Genomic DNA, 17,450 nt, shown 5'->3' on the forward strand with positions numbered 1-17,450 from the left:
CCACACCCATGCTCCATCCATGTGTATGTCCCCTTGCAATTACATGCTATAGCCAGTGGCGGCTCTACCATTAGGCCAACTGAAGGCGGCACTCTTCCCCTCCCTCCTCAACCCTCTCCCTTACGTTTACCTTATTTTTTTTTTTCATTTCCAAAAGGCGACTGTGGCAGCAGCAGGGGCGATTCTCATAGGCTGCCCTGCCGCGGGCACTGGCCTCTTCTCCCTACTGTGGCCTGCCTCTCAACGTAACTTCCTGTTTCCTCAGAGGTGGGATGTAGTAAAGTGAAGAGGTTGGTGCCAGTGGCACCGCGCAGAGCAGCCTATGGGAATCGTTGCCTCCTTTTGTAAAAGAAAAAATAGGGTTAACACAGGGAAGAGGGATGAGGAGGGAAGGGGGAAATGCCAGATTAGGTGGGAACAGCATCTCATCCCTGCCTCATGCGGTAGATTGCCTTGGGCCACCACTGGCTATAGTTCTTACTTACTGCTTTATAGAATAGCATGTAATGCACTTAATATGCGTAAGTATTACTTTTCTGCACACTGCATCCAGGTATGGAATTGCCCTCTGCTGACTGAACCATGTAGTGGTTGCTATGTGTACTGCCATCTAAGCGTGGCAATAGCTACTGCCTGTGGTTTAAGCACCATACATTTTTGAAATATGTTGACAGTGACATCTAATGGTTAGATATAGTATCACACTTGGTTTTATTTTATTTTATTTTTCCAACCAATGGAATGTTTGGTTATCACTCTATTCTATCTTCCCTTCCCTTCTCCCCTCCAGGCCAAAAAATACACAGAAACACAGACGCAACATAAATATAAATATACACACATACAAGAGTGGAAAGAATTCTATGGGCCATGCTCTTTTTTTGTTACATTTGTACCCCACGCTTTCCCACTCATAGCAGGTTTAATGTGGCTTACATATTATATACAGGTACTTATTTGTACCTGGGGCAATGGAGGGTTAAGTGACTTGCCCAGAGTCACAAGGAACTGCCTGTGCCTGCAGTGGGAATCGAACCCAGTTCCCCAGGACCAAAGTCCACCACACTAACCACTAGGTTACTCCTCCACTCTGCATACTTTCCCTACTTTTTAACATTTTGAAAGCCTGTTTACTGTGCTACTTTTAAAGACATTTAAATATCTGCTAAGAAAGCAGAGTTAGTTCATAAAATATTAACACAGTTGTGTTATGGAAACTTACAATACACTACACCAGTGGCGTTCCTAGGGGGGCAGACACCCAGGGCGGCACCCTGACCCCGGGTCCAGCACCCCTCCCCCCGATGCAGCATGGACCCCCCCCCCGGTGAAAGACACGCCCCCCCAGCGAAAGAGCCCCACCCTGGGTGCATGCCGCTGGGGGGGTGCCACAGCGCGCGCCTGCTGCGAGTTTACTAACTTTGCTCGTTCGCTGCAGCTCCCTCTGCCCCGGAACAGGAAGTAACCTGTTCTGGGGCAGAGGGAGCTGCAGCAAACGAGAGAAGTTAGCGAACTCTCGCAGCAGGTGTGCGCCGCGGCACCCCCCCCAGCGGTGTGCACCCAGGGCGTACCGCCCCCACCGCCCCCCCCTTGGTACGCCACTGCACTACACGCTAAATTTTATTTAGTGAACAACTTTCAAACATATTGTGCCCCCCCCAGGCAGCATAGGAGGATATGAAACACATTTAATCAAAAAACAATATACTCTCATCCCCTGTTTTTCAGTGTGCTCTTACTTCATCAAGATTTTAAAAAGAGAGAGAGAGAGAGAAAACTCAAAGCTCCAACAAACTCTGCTCTCAAACACAATTCTTAAATGGAAACATCAATATTATCATAGGCTTGTACTGTCTTAGGGGAGTGCAGTGCAGTAAAAAAAAAACCTCCACCCAACCAATTTGTGGAGAAAAATCCACTGTTAACAATCTTCCTCTAGAACAACTACTGTATCCAACAGGGCTTTACACCAAAAATAGAGGAGGATGTAGGAGGCCTAACAATCAGAAACTAACACTGGTTCAAAATATGTGCAAAAAAGCTGAATATATCTGCCCAGGGTCATCCAGTTTCAAAAAGAATCTTGCGCCATGTTCAAACGATGCTGACAATAGTCCTATATCACTCCATTCTCAGCACTACACAGGCACAGTTCCTTAATACAAAAGCACCTCAACAAGGGCCACAACATTTTGCCATCCTTTGAGGCCATTGCTAGATGAGGGAAAGCTCTGTTCCAGGACCCTAACTTTGAGTCAAACCATACCATCCCAGTCAACTTAATCACTTTAAAGAAATGCAAGTCCCCAGAGGTTTGGTTGTTCAAAGACAAATAGTTTTTTTTTACTGCTGAATTCTTAGAAAAGCAGTAAAAGGTCCTCAAAATGCGTTATTATTAGTAGTAGAAGTGGTATGCTTTACTTTTTGTCTATTTAGATTGTAAGCTCTATGAGCAGGGACTGTCTTTCTTCTGTGTTTGTACAGCGCTGCGTACACTTTGTAGCGCTCTAGAAATGTTAAATAGTAGTAGTAGTAGTATTAAAAATTTATAGCCCGCTGTATCCAGTGGTCATAGCAGGTTATAATCAACCATTATAATAAAACAAAAAATATAACAACATTACATCAGACAATACAGAATCAAACATAATAAAACAAATTCTCAAAAAAATGTAACAAACATTTAACAGAGTGGTTAATTTCCCGAATTTTGCTGTGTTGATAATCAGTCGCAGGTTTAGATGTAATGTGTTCCACAATACTGAGCCAACAACAGAAAATATCCATTCGCAGCTCTCACAAAGCCGGACCTGTTCCTGACCCGATGGCACATCTAACAAACACACATTTATCCATCTTAAAGTCCAGGATAGATAATCAATAATCCCTTAAAGATAAGACTATAACTTCAGGAGTGTCATTACTTTATGCAGTGACAGCAAAATGTTAAACCTAATGCGGTACACATAGGTAACTAATGTAACGCTTGCAACAGTGGAAACCCAGATTTAAAACGATTTCCTCCCTATCAACACTCTGGCTGCAGCATTTTGAGCTATCTGTAAAGATCTTAACACAACTTCAGGTAATCAAACATACAAAGTATTATCAAAATCAATCTGGTAAACAATACAAAGCATGGAGTAACATATACAGCAGGGGCGTAGCTACGGGGGGGCACGGGGGCCTGGGCCCCCGTAAATTTTGTCCGGGCCCATGGTTTGGCTGGCGGGGGTCCCCAACCCCCGCCAGCCGAAGCCTTCTTCAGCGCCTGTCTCTGGTGCAGTCGCGTTCCTGCCCTGCTCTTCTTTCTTTTTGCTCCTCCTGTCCTGTGGCCACTGACGCTCCTTTACGTGAAACTGAAAAGGAACGTCAGTGTGCACAGGACAGGAGGAGGAGCAAGAAGAAAGAAGAGCAGGGCAGGAATGTGGCTGCGCCGGACACCGGCACTGAAAGCTTCGGCTGGCGGGGGTTTGGGACCCGCATACATTTATACCTTTGGAGCAGGTGTGAATTTGTGCAGCTGTAAATCATTGTATACATGGGAACCAGCTCTGTGGTTGCTTCAGCACCCCCAATATTGAACAAATTCCTTGAATTTGTCCAGGGAGAAGTCATTTCCATTGGGTTTAGCACCCCCAATAATATTAAAAAGTTGACTCCTATGATTGTACAAGTCTGTTTTATAAACATACATAGCCGCCTACATTGTCTTTATAAACAGGTACCTCTTTGGACTGTTCTTGTAAGAACCCTTCTATACAATTAGCGTCTCTGAGTCTGTAGGAATGATCTTAGTAAACTGGGTCCTTCATTGTGATCTTTGAATTTAAACCTCAGAAGATTTCTTTTAGAAATTTCAAAATTTAGGATGAAAATAGAGGACAGATAATAAAGATTGTAGTGTTTGACGTCATGACATGAGTTTAATAATTGTTTATATTACAGGTGTGTACCAGAATCACCCAGGTGGCTCATATCACAAAACAGAGAAGCAGAGGCCAAGGATATTATTAAGCAAATTGCCAAGAAAAACAGGAAAAAGCTACCAGTGGGTTATGAGATGGTCAGTAAGTTTTTTGTTTTTTTTTGTTTTACTTTAAAATGTATTAACTTAGGCCACCCTCATAGCTCAGCTGCAGGATTACACACTGCTAAGTTTACCAGATTTTGATGAGACAATCTAGGAGTTGTGTTCCCTGTACCATCAGTAGTAAGCATATAGTTCAGGGGTGCCCAACCTTGGACCTCAAGGGCTGCAATCCATCAGATATTTTGGATTTCCGCAATGGAATTCGTTGCCGGAGAACGTGGTGAAGGCGGTTAGCTTGGCAGAGTATAAAAAGGAGTTAGACGGTTTCCTAAAGGACAAGTCCATAAACCACTACTAAATGGACTTGGGAAAAATCCACAATTCCAGGAATAACATGTATAACAGAATGTTTGTACGTTTGGGAAGCTTGCCAGGTGCCCTTGGCCTGGATTGGCCGCTGTCGTGGACTGGATGCTGGGCTCGATGGACCCTTGGTCTTTTCCCAGTGTGGCATTACTTATGTACTTAATGTACATGAGATCTATTTGCATAGAGTGAAAGCAGTGCTTGAAGATAGGGCTCATGCATATTCACTGTAGAAATCCTGAAAACCCAACTAGGTATGGCCTCAAGGACCAAGGTTGAGCATCCCTGATAGTTCATTTGTAGGAGTGATGGAGTAGAGGTCTATAGTAATCTTTTGTATACTCAGTCATCTGAATACACAGTTCTTTATACGTCATACTGCTATTCTGGTTATACAATGTTCCAGAGGTGACCCTACCATTAGGCCATCTGAGGCGGGGGCGTCAGGTGGCACTCTCCAGGAGTGGCACTCTACCCTTCCCTATTCAACCCTCTTACCCACATTTACCTTATTTTTTTCTTTTCCAAAAGGTGGTAGTGGAGGCAGCAGCAATTCCCATAGGCTGCCCTGCTGCCGGCACCGGCCTCTTCTCCCTACTGCGGCCCGCCTCATGACATAACTTCCTGTTTCCTCAGAGGCAGGATGTAGTAGAACAAAGAGGCCAGTGCTGGCAGCAGGGCATACTATGAGAATCACTGCCGCCTTTTGGAAAACAATAAGGTAAACGTGGGGAAAAGGGTCGAAGAGGGAAGGGGGGAGAAGCCAGACCAGGACCAGGCACAGTCACAGGCGGGGGTGGAGACAGCATCTCATCCCTGCCTCGGGCAGCAGATTGCCTTGGACCGCCCCACAGTGTTCTATATGCTCTGCAGTATGGTCCGTAGCCATAGATGCATAGAAATCATTTGACAGGATTGGCTTGTCTTTCATGCTTCAAGTACATGAGTAAATGGAGTCTGGAGAAAACTTTATAAAACTTTATAAAGTGAACTTTATAAAGTATACAGAGGCCACTCAGAGATGTTTAAGTTGGGAATACGACAAGACAAGGTTGCCAATCTCACTTCCTCCTCCTATTTGTGCTAATGCTTGAGCTGTTGGCAGAGAAGTTGAAGATGAATTCTTAAATCTTACGGATTAAGGAAACCTGGTGGACCTTATCTCCTACTTTATTTGCTATGACATTTTATTAATGATAACTAAACTGAGACCTACCTTGGCAAAAATAATGGAAGGAACTGGACCAATACAATAAGGTAGCACTGTTCAAGGTCAATTTAAACAGGATCAAAGCTCTAAATATATCACTCTTTTAGGAGGAGGAGAGCAGATTGAGAATTTATTTGCTCCATAGGTAGGCCTCAATGTGCATTAAGTATTTGGGATTGAAGATAGTGGGGGGGACAGTGAGAGCATTTGTAGCCTAAACTACCTGCCAATAATGAAAGCAATACCAGAAGTTTTAAGTAAATGGCAAAGTCTTCCCCTTTCCTGGCTAGGAAGAATGCCCCCTCTGGAATGCACTACCTGAAAAGCTCTGCTTTACACAAGACTATCTCTACTTCAGCAAGCAGGTGAAAGCTTGGCTCTTCAACCCAGCCTTTAATGGAAGAAGTAACTAACTTGTTAGTCTCACTCACACTACTACTACTACTACTACTTAGCATTTCTATAGTGCTGCCAGGGTTACGCAGCGCTGTACAAGTTTAAACATGGGGAAGGACAGTCCCTGCTCAAGAGAGCTTACAAGCTAAAGGTTACAAACTATGTAGTCAGTGTAGGTATCATGAATGGGGAAGGTGGGTAGGCGCCAAAAGCAAGGGAGAAGAGTTGGGCTTGGAGTAAGGACTTGAAAATGGGCAGGGAGGGCGCATGGCGTATGGGCACAGGAAGTCTGTTCCAGGCATAAGGTGATGCGAGGCAGAAGGGGCGGAGTCTGGAGTTAGCGGTGGTGGAGAAGGGTACAGATAGGAGTGATTTGTCCTGGGAGCGGAGGTTACGGGTGGGAACATACGGGGAGAGGAGGGTAGAGAGGTAATGGGGGGCTGCATATTGAGTGCACTTGAAGGTCAGTAGGAGAAGCTTGAACTGTATACGGTAGCGGATCGGGAGCCAGTGAAGCGACTTGAGGAGAGGGGTGATATGAGAGTATCGGTTCACGCGGTAGATAAGACGTGCGGCGGAATTTTGGACAGATTGAAGGGGGGATAGATGGCTAAGTGGGAGGCCAGAGAGAAGAAGGTTGCAATAGTCAAGACGAGAGGTAACGAGCAAGTGGACGAGGGTTCGGGTGGTCACACACACAAGGAGAGACATGGGCTGCACATGCTGCAGCAGGACATGTTCATAGGCGGTCGGTGGCCCAACTGTTTGGGGAGGCTAAAGGGGGCGGGGTTAGGGGTGGGGCCAGGGGTGGAGCTTAAATCCATAATTGTCTGATAACACACAGAAAAAATAAATAAAAATAAAAGTCACAATTAATACCTTTTATTAAATTTAGATATTAGATATGTATCATATGTCAAAGAATAAAGTGGTTGCTCAAAGCATATTCTAACCACAATCGCTCAACTGCAAAACACTATGCACAACTTTGTGCAAAAACACACTCAGAACCTTACTGTACCATAAATATTACACTGGGCAGAACCTAATACACCAATATACCACCCATACGGAAAATGCAGACCGTCAACAATATGAAACAAGAGATCATATCATCACATTTCTCATGTAGAGCCACAAAACACCCTAATTCATGTTTAATGTGGAATAAAATGCCACAAACAAGTAAATAAATATAAACTTTTAATGTTGAGCACCTGATTCTCAAAGTGGACATATTCCAAACACTATAATGAAAATAAAATGATCTTTTCTACCTTTGTTGTCTGGTGAGTTTTTCTGATCATGCTGGCCCAGTATCCGATTCTGCTGCTATCTGTCCTCAGGTGTCAGTGCAAGTCTCTCTGGTATGAACTTTGCAGGTCAGGAAGTCATCCTCATTAAATATCTCCCTGGCAACCCAGGACACCTCCAGCCAACACCCCCCCCCCCCCCCCCCCCCCCCGCTCTCCCAGCAGTAAGGTAAACAAATTAAACCATAAACCAATTTCTACAACTGGTTACACAAGGCTAGAGATGGGCTTTTACTGCAGCTCCTGCTGTGAGGATGGAAGTAAATCAACAATTTAAACCCCCCAGAGCAGCGGGACTCCACAGCTGATCCATCCTGCTGAAGTAGGGGAGGCTTAGCCTCCCCAAGCCTCTTATACCGGGCGCCTATGGACATGTTTATTCACTCCTTAAACTTTAACCATCTTTCTAACCTCATATGCACCTTTCCTTCAATTAGTCACCTTATTTTCTAACTCCTCTTACTATCTTACCTATCTAAAGGTTAACTATCTCTCTGACCTCATGTGTAACTTTCTTTAAATTAGTCACCTTACTTTCTAACTCTTCTTATTCTCTTACCTATCTACATGTTCCATCTTTGCTTATACCCTTCACTGTCTATTAAAATGTTCTATTATGTATTATGTTGACATTATAAGTAGTATACTATGCCATACTTTGTATTGTTATTTGAATATTTTACTATGTACTTGCCTGTTGCTCATGTTTGATCTATTCTTATTGAACACCGCCTTGAGTGAATTCCTTCAAAAAGGTGGTAAATAAATCCTATTGAATAAATAAATTTGGATGTCCAGTCTTCCAGTCTCAAAAGGTCCTCTTGCAATTTACTTTGAATAATTTTGTGTCATCAGCAAATTTAATTACTTCACTAATTATTCCCATCTCTAGATAATTTATAAATATGTTGAAAAGCAACGGTCCCAGTACAGACACCTGGTAGACACCATTATCTACCCTTCTCTATTGAGAATACTGTACATTTAACCCTACTCTCTGTTTTCTATCTTTTAACCAGTTTTTAATCCACAATATAACATTACCTTCTATCCCATGACTTTCTAATTTCCTCAGGAGTCTTTCATGAGGTACTTTGTCAAATGCCTTTTGAAAATCCAGATACACAATATTGACCGGCTTACCTTTATCCACATGTTTATTCATCCTTTCAAAGAAATGTAGTAGATTGATGAGGCAATGAAATATGCACAGTTTAGTACCAAAATTAAAATGAACACTATAAATGTATTAACCAAAAGAGAAAAAAGTGGAGAAAAAGAAATTAAAAATTCTCCAAATACTAAAGATAACAGATAATCAAAAAGACTGGAAATGATGGTAGTTTCTTACAAGTAAACTATATTATGAAAAAAATGAAATCATATACTATGTTTCAAAAAAAACAAAATATACAAATCCTGTTTTCTGCATAACTGTCAAAACTTGACCAGTTTTGGAGGAAGTGATGTCACTGTACTGAATGGCTGCCTAGACCGTTTGCTCCTGTTTCAACCACACTATTATTTGCTCTATCCTGCTCTATTTGTGGCTCTTTTCATTTTTGTTCACGAGGGGCTCCTTTCTCATCATCTGTTTCCTCATGTCTATCATGCTTCTGTGGTGGCTGGCCCTAAGAAACGTGGAGTTGCTACCTTGCTGAATTCCTCTTTCCAGGTGCAGCTTATTAAAACTTTGAGTGACCCAGAAGAGCATTTTTTGTTCCTTCACCTTCTCTTGGATCAAGTTGAACTAGCACTAGCTACTGTATATGCTCCTAACGACCACCAGGAATTACTCTACACTTGGTTGCGAGACGCCCTCTCGTCCTTTATGCAAGGTATAAAGGACGAGAGGGCATCATCTTCGACTCCTCCCTCTCCTTCTCTGCACATATTCAGCAGACTGCTAAAACCTGTCGTTTCTTTCTCTATAATATCACCAAAATTCGCCCTTTCCTTTCTGAGCACACTACCAGAACCCACACTCTTATCACCTCACGTTTAGACTATTGCAACTTGCTTCTCACAGGTCTCCCACAGCCATCTCTCTCCTCTTCAATCTGTTCAAAATTCTGCTGCACGACTAATATTCTGCCAGTGTCGTTATGCTCATATTAGCCCTCTCCTCAAGTCACGTCATTGGCTTCCTATCTGCTTCCGCATAGAGTTCAAACTCCTCTTATTGACCTATAAGTGCATTCACTCTGCAGCTCCTCAGTACCTCTCCACTCTCATCTCTCCCTACATTCCTCCGCGGGAACTCCGTTCACTGGGTAATTCTCTCTTATCTGCACCCTTCTCCTACACCGCTAACTCTAGACTCCGTTCCTTTTATCTTGCCTACCAGTGGCAGCTCTACCATACACAATGTCACCTTCACAGGTGACATAAGAACTTTCAAGTTACCCAGTTCCAGAAGGGAGATTTTAGGTCAGTCCTGGATTTCTGACAACCCTACCCTGATGCATTATGGGACCTGCAGCCATAGGCGCCCGGTATAAGAGGCTTGGACAGGTAAGCTTCCCCTGCTGTGCTCTGAGGGGTTTAAATTGTTGATTTACCTCCATCCTCACAGCAGGAGCTGCAGTGAAAGCCCTCTAGCCTTGTCCAGTTGTAGAAATTGGTTTATGGTTTGTTTACCTTACTGCTGGGAGAGCGAGGGGGGGGGGGGGGTTGGCTGGAGGTGTCCTGGGTTGGCAGGGAGGATGACTTCCTGACCTGCACTGAGGACAGATAGCAGCAGAATCATACTGGGCCAGCATGATCAGAAAAACTCACCAGACAACAAAGGTAGAAAAGATCATTTTATTTTCATTATAGTGTTTGGAATATGTCCACTTTGAGAATCAGGTGCTCAACATTAAACGTTTATATTTATTTACTTATTTATGGCATTTTATCCCACATTAAACATGAATTAGGGTGTTTTGTGGCTCTACATGAGAATTGTGATGATATGATCCCTTGTTTCATATTGTTGACGGTCTGCATTTTCCGTATGGGTGGTATATTGGTGTATTAGGTTCTGCCCAGTGTAATATTTATGGTACAGTAAGGTTCTGAGTGTGTTTTTGCACAAAGTTGTGCATAGTGTTTTGCAGTTGAGCGATTGTGCTTAGAATATGCTTTGAGCAACCACTTTATTCTTTGACATATGATACATATCTAATATCTAAATTTAATAAAAGGTATTAATTGTTATTATTTTATTTTTATTTATTTATTTTTTCTGTGTGTTATCAGACAATTATGTATATAAGCTCCACCCCTGGCTCCACCCCATAACCCGCCCCCTTTAGCCTCCCCAAACCGACCGCCTATGCCTGCAGCACTGATTTCAATGGGTAGAATTAGGGACTACAACTCCCATACTGCTTTGGAATGCAGATTTAAAACCAGGACTTGCCATAAAGTCTTCTTCCTGGAAATGGGCAGCTTGACAGTTCTGTAACATTCAGTGTACATAATAAATTCTGGAGTCACTTCAGTAATAACAACATAAACATTCCACTACCAGGTATTTTGGATGTAACATAAAACTCAACAAAAAAATGCACCAAACCCTGTCCATGTCCCCCCCCCCCCCCCCCCCCCCCCCCCCCCTCCAAATTCCCGGACTCAAATTCCAGAAATACTGGTACACCAGATCATAGAATACCAATATAACTAACAGAAAAACAGAAATCTGATTGGTAAAGATCTCTACACAAAGGTTATGTTCTGGTAAAATACTTCACTTACACATGCAGAACTACTACTACTACTATTTAACATTTCTAAAGCGCTACCAGGGTTGCGCAGCGCTGTACAATTAACAAAGAAGGACAGTCCCTGCTCAAAGGAGCTTACAATCTAAAGGACAAAAAGTGCAGTCAATCAAGATTGAGGCATTCTAGATGTCCTGGATAGAGGTACAATGGTTAGGTGCCGAAAGTGACATTGAAGAGGTGGGCAAATCCTCACCAAATAGGGTTGCCAACTGACCCAAGATTTTCAAAATTGGTTGATCCAATCCTGGTTTTACCCAACTGCATCAGATAAATGGTAATTCTGATTTCTCTATTGCCTTCCCTAAGAAAGTCACAACTGGGGCATTCGGCACTGCTCCTTCGTGCACACTCTTTTACCACCAAGAAGAAACAGGACCAGCCACTTCTTTGACAAATTTGGAATTTATTATGGCCGCAGCCAAGCACCTTAAATTACATCTCATAAATCGCATTTACATATGTTGCAATCTTCATATCTTCCTATAGTATCACACTCATAGGAAACCCCCTGGGTACACAGCTTATCATTTGTTTCGTGTTTCATCGTGCTGCCGGTTGTGCCGTCAAAGCACACCCCCGCTGCCAGTTGTGCTGTCAAAACACCCCCCCCCCCCCCACTGATCCTGGTGCTGCCCGTTTAAGGACGCACCCTGCATAATCTCTGGGCCTCCTGGCTCGCTGATGCCCGCCGGAAAAGACCTTTCCTCACCTGCTGTCCCTCTTTTATGCCTACCCTCCCCCTTCCCCCCCTCCTTCCCCTGTTTTCCTTAACCCTTTCTTACCCGCTGACCTACAGCCCAGTTGTGTCCGGCCTCCCTAGTTGGTTTGGCCTTTTCCTATTCTACAAGTCTATGCATGCAATGGGATAAACACAGGGCTGATCAGCTTACCCTGAACATCTGGAGCCATTTGGCAACCCTACCACCAAATAAATATGAAACTACAAATTACATATAGAAACCCCAACAAGCCAGATTCTACTGTGTACTCCAGTGCTGGAAAAAGAGATATAGAAATGTATTTTCTTCCCTAGTGTACAAAATGTAAAGCTATCTCAGATGCACATTCTCAAAAGTGGCATTTTTTTTTTTGTTACATTTGTACCCCGCGCTTTCCCACTCATGGCAGGCTCAATGTGGCTTACATGGAGCAATGGAGGGTTAAGTGACTTGCCCAGAGTCACAAGGAGCTGCCTGTGCCTGGAATTGAACTCACTTCCTCAGTTCCCCAGGACCAAAATCCACCACCCTAACCACTAGGCCACTCCTCCACTCCAATCTAATTAGTACATTTAAAATAAAATAGATTATTTCTTTGCTGCCTAGAGATTTTAGTTTTCTAATCACATTAGTTTTGGTCTTTTTACCTGCTTATGGTGCTTTCCTTTTCTCTTTTCAGGGTCTTCTTTCTGTTTGCTCCATTTCCTCTTCTATATCTCTCTCTAATATTGATCTACCCCTTATTTTTCTCTCTCTTACCTCCCCCAGACCTTTCATTACCCATTTACTGCTTCCCCAATCTCCCATGTCCCCCTCTGTCTTTCATTCTTCCCCTAGTCTCCCATTTCCACTCTGGACTCACCCCCCCCCCCCCATCTGTTTTCTTCTACACATCATCAACAAACTTGAGATCCTTCCCTATCACTTACCTCTCCCCTAGTCCCTTTCTTTAACTATCCTGTGTCCCTCTCCCATTTCATCCTTTTTCCTATCCCTAGCCTCCACTCCATCCTGTGTTTCCTATCTTAGGTACAATTTCATCTCCCTTCCCACACTATCCTATATTGTCTCCTTCACCCTCTTCCCCAGGACTCCATATAGTCTCTTTCTCTCTGAACCCATGACTCGTGATGTAAGCCTCTATCTCCCTTCCTTCACCTTTATCTCATGTAGGTCAACCTTTTTTTGACCATCCATGCCACTTGTAGGTACCACTCTTGGTGTCCTTCACTACTCCACTCCATCTAGGTATCCTCAATGTGTTCCTCCATGTGAGTTTTTTCTTCTTGTCCCTCCCTGCCCAATGTAGGTTTTCACTGTTGCTGTTCCCCCACATCTCATGTAGGTCTCCTCTTCAAACCACTCCCCATTATAGGTCCCTAATTGAGGTGCACCTATCAGTCCCCACATGGGAGAAGCCTGAGCAGGTGGGAATGGCCAATAGAGCTGACTCAGCTTCGCTGCTAGCTAATGATTTACAGGGCAGGGAATGCAGCATATTGGCATGGGAACAGGCATCCTCCAGTGAATTTCTCCAGGTATATATCAGATGATGTTTAGAGAAGGCTGATCATCATGTCAGCCTAAAACAGTGGCTCACAGGTCTGTCCTCTGGGATCCATCAGTGGTCACTTTTTTAGAATATCCTCATTGGGTATACATGAGATGTATTAGCATTTACTGGCTCCACTGCATGAAGCCATGGCTCATGCATGTTTATTATGTATTTCCTAAAAAAAACAACCAGCTGGGTATCTCTCAGGGCAGGTTTGGGAGCCACTATTGCACTAATGTAACTGCTTGGAGTGGAGATGGATTAGTGGAGTTCTGCGGCTGGACTTGACTTCCAAATGACACTAATATCACTATCCTTGGGAATGGTTTCTCTATTTTGACCATCATGGCCCACAAGCAAGCCAGGTTTGTAGAAAACATATCTCCACAAATTCATCTAAAATCTAGATTATTTTGAAAACCAGATCTATTTTGGGGCCAGATGGACCAGAATTGAGAATCACTCCGAGTAATAGATGCCTATGATTACTCTCCAAAATCGATCCTTTCTGGAGTTACATACACACATTTTGTGTATCCAAATTTAAAAATGTGATTTCTAAATTGCAAAAAAAAATTTTTTGTGAGAATTGTCACCCTTCTAATTCCCTGAGAACACTGAATACCAAGCATACGCCCACTTCCCATGTATATCACCAGTCAAATTGTTTTCCTTAGTCCCCTCACAGAAAATAGTGACCTTGAAAAATGCAACAAAGGAAACTTAATTTTTTTGTAAACCTTAAATAAATGTTAAACAATTGTCTTGAACGTAGTGCTTTATCTCCACACTGTCTCTCAACAAATGTAGTATGGGTTCTTTTCTTTACATAGAGTCTTAAATCAGATGAAGTTGGCGAAAACCAGCAGCCTTCCTTTATGGACTTAATCAGAACACCTCAAATTAGGAAGTACACGTTTATTTTGATGTATATCTGGTGAGTGGATGTTACATAAATTGCTTTCATTTTATTTGCTTTAATACTGATGACATCACTAGAAACCAGAGACCGCTATTTAACACAGAACAATTGCACCAAAAGCATAAAAACATAATAACCACCATACTGGGTCTGACAATGAGGCCCAGCATCCTGTTTCTAACAGTGGCCAATCCAGGTCACAAGTTCCTGGTGGGATCACAGAAGGTAGATAGATTCCATGTTGCTTATCCCAGGGAGAAGCAGTGGCTTTCTCCAAGATCACCTTAATAATGGTTTATAGACTTTTCCATAAGAAAAGGTGCAATTCACCTGCTTAGTGATACCAACAGAAAATAAGGTGAATGAATAAAGACCTGGGGAGTAGCTATAAATCACAAAGTTGATGTCCTTCAGCACAGACATGCATTCCCCTTCCAAAATGGAGAATACATACAAATCTTTTGTTCTGCCCTAGTCCTGCTGATACCATGTGGACGTTTTGTGAATTTGGACATTTATATCTTAGCATTCTAAAACTGGCATTTATACACTTCTAATGCTGCACATCCATATTGCAAAAAGAGCTTATAAAATATGGGCCAGTTTCTCTGTAGAATTGAATTGGCTGTCAGATTTTTGTTAAATAAACTTCAGCTAGTGTTATATCTGCTAGTGTTTCAGCAGATATATCAAGGAGACAATGTGCTTCTTTTCAAAGATGCTTGAACAGGGTTCAACACAGTCTGCCTTCATATTATACATCACCACTGGTCGTCACAAATTTTTGATTCAAATGAGGAAAATGATTATAAACGAGATATGGCCCAAGTGGGTTTAGATCATTCTTAATGCACCTGGCTGTTGGCCTCTGGTTTCTTTATAAAATACCTCACATAAACATTTGAATTATAAATTATTTTCTATAAATTTATTTTAAACAAAAGTGAAATACTTCATTAATTTTATAGATTGTTCCTTTTTTTAAACCCAGTTACACTAACAGTTTTTACCTCATCCACAGCTTTTCTCCAATTTGTAACATCATTGCAGCCCCCTTATTCTTTGTACTTTTTGAAACAGTAAGCAACTGATTTGTGCTTACCTGTTCCTCTCCACTGTGATAATGTGCTGAACCCTGCTCTAAGTGACCACCTCCGTGGATGAAAGGGCAATTTAGTCTCTAGGCCTGCTTGTTTTTTTGAGTGCCTCTGGTGAGACTGCCAACATGGCAAATAGTGCTGGTGGCTTTTGTGATGTGGGCAATTCTTCACTCAGACATGGAGAGCAGTAACATTACAGGTGAAACCTGGTTAGAAAGTTACCTCAGCAGTATATGACCAAGCCCAGTTCTGCATAATTTCACTAAATCTCAATAAAAACATTTGAGACAAACTTTCACCTTCACTGAAAAAAAAACAGCAAATATTCAGAAATTTTAAACAAATTTCTGAATATTTCCTTGTCACAGCGAGATTAGAAATAATAGATTCAAAGATGAGACTGATTTTACAAACATCAGAATTTCAGGGAAGTGAATATCATCTTTTACAATAGGAAGGATGAGGCAACCTTTTTCTGCATCTGCTAGGCAAAGGGATTCATACGGTACTCTGGGTAATTGCCCATATTAACTGATTGATTCATTTATGTTAAATAAAGCTTCAATTATGCTTTCTTGTGGGAAATTACTTCTAGCAATTTTTTTTACAAATCTGCCTCTATTCTGCCAAATTCTAAAATTTATGAAGACTTATGCAGTGGAGTATGGACAGAGTAGTAACCTAGTGGTCAGTGTAGTGGGCTGTAAACCAGTGAAACCAGTTAATGTAATATCCCATTTTTTCCACCAGCACATTTTGTAATCTTGGGCAAATACTGAATACACACAAAGTTAATTGAATAAAGATATCTGGTTAACTTTAGCTTTCTGGCACACCCATATTTCTCCAAATTAGTTTAGCCAGACAGTACAAAAATTCAGCACTGTCCAGTCAAACTCAAACCATGCACCTGGAATACTTCCAGAGGTACCAATTTGGTGGTGGCTACACTTTGTCCACCCAAAATACTGTGGTGGAGTGAAAGGAGAGGAGGAGGTAGAGAGGGGAGAATTAAAAAAAAAAAAAGAAAAAGAAAGATTTGTGTGGGTACTACTAGGATAAATCATTTCTATAGCACTACCAGTCGTACGCAGTGCTTCACAGTTGAACATGAAGAAAAGACAGTCTCTGCTCAAAAGAGCTTACAAGCTAAATCAGGACAGACAGACAGGACAAATAAGGGATAAGGGCAGTGGTGTGCTGGAGCAGGCTCTCACAGGCTCGCAAGAGCCGGTTGTTAAGTTTTTAAGAATTTTGGGAGCCAATTGTTAAAGTAGGGCCCTCCATGGCTACTTTAACAACTGGCTCCCAAAATGTGGGCTTGGGCCCCCTGCTGAATTCTCTTTTACTTTGCTGGTGGAGATGCTGAGCCCTGCCAGCCAAGTAAATAGACTACTGCTGCTCCTTGTTTCCAGCTCTGGGCAGCAGGCTGGGACTTCTCGAGCATGTGAGAGAAGTTCCAGCATGCTGCTCAGAGCAAGACGTTGGGAGTGGTGGCAGTCCATTTATGGGCTGCCAGCAAAGGTATGCCTAGAGTGCCCGCACGAAGGGAGGGAGGAGAGAGAGGCAAGTGTTGCTGCCCTCCCCCCCACCCCGGCCACCCCTGGGCCTTCCAACTGCAGAGCTGGCTACGTCCGGAGAAAGAGCCTGTTGTTAAAAATTTAACAGCATACCCCTGGATAAGGGTAGGACAGACAGGTAGGACACATAGGGAAAAGGGACTATTGAAGAGAAGAAGACAAGATAAAGGTTATGAGTAGGTGACAAGTTAGGAATTGAACGCAGCATCAAACAGGTAGGCCTTTAGCCCGGATTTGAAGGCGGACAGGGATGGAGCTTGACGTAATGGCTTAGAAAGTTTATTCCTGGCATAAGGTGCAGCGAGATAAAAGGAACGGAGCCTGGAGTTAGCGGTGGAGGAGAAGGATGCAATTAGGGTAACTCCCAAAGTTATCCAGACAAATCTTTTGTCCATCAGTCTCATTATGGGGCTCTTTACTAAAGTTTAGCACACGTTGACAGCACGGTCTAAATGCTGCACATCCTATTTTATAGCTATGGGCCAT

General features: G+C 42.8%; 1 protein-coding gene across 1 annotated transcript in view; it reads left to right on the forward strand.

Annotated features, from left to right (window-relative positions):
* SLC22A2 (solute carrier family 22 member 2) overlaps positions 1-17,450 on the forward strand; it is an 85,439-nt gene that overhangs the window by 51,599 nt on the left and 16,390 nt on the right. The window contains exons 5-6 of the mRNA XM_030198397.1: positions 3,949-4,066; positions 14,196-14,299. Coding sequence (XP_030054257.1) covers positions 3,949-4,066; positions 14,196-14,299 — 222 coding nt within the window. The remainder of the gene's footprint in view (positions 1-3,948; positions 4,067-14,195; positions 14,300-17,450) is intronic.

The sequence above is a fragment of the Microcaecilia unicolor genome, chromosome 3, assembly GCF_901765095.1.
Source record: "Microcaecilia unicolor chromosome 3, aMicUni1.1, whole genome shotgun sequence".
Lineage (NCBI taxonomy): Eukaryota > Metazoa > Chordata > Amphibia > Gymnophiona > Siphonopidae > Microcaecilia > Microcaecilia unicolor.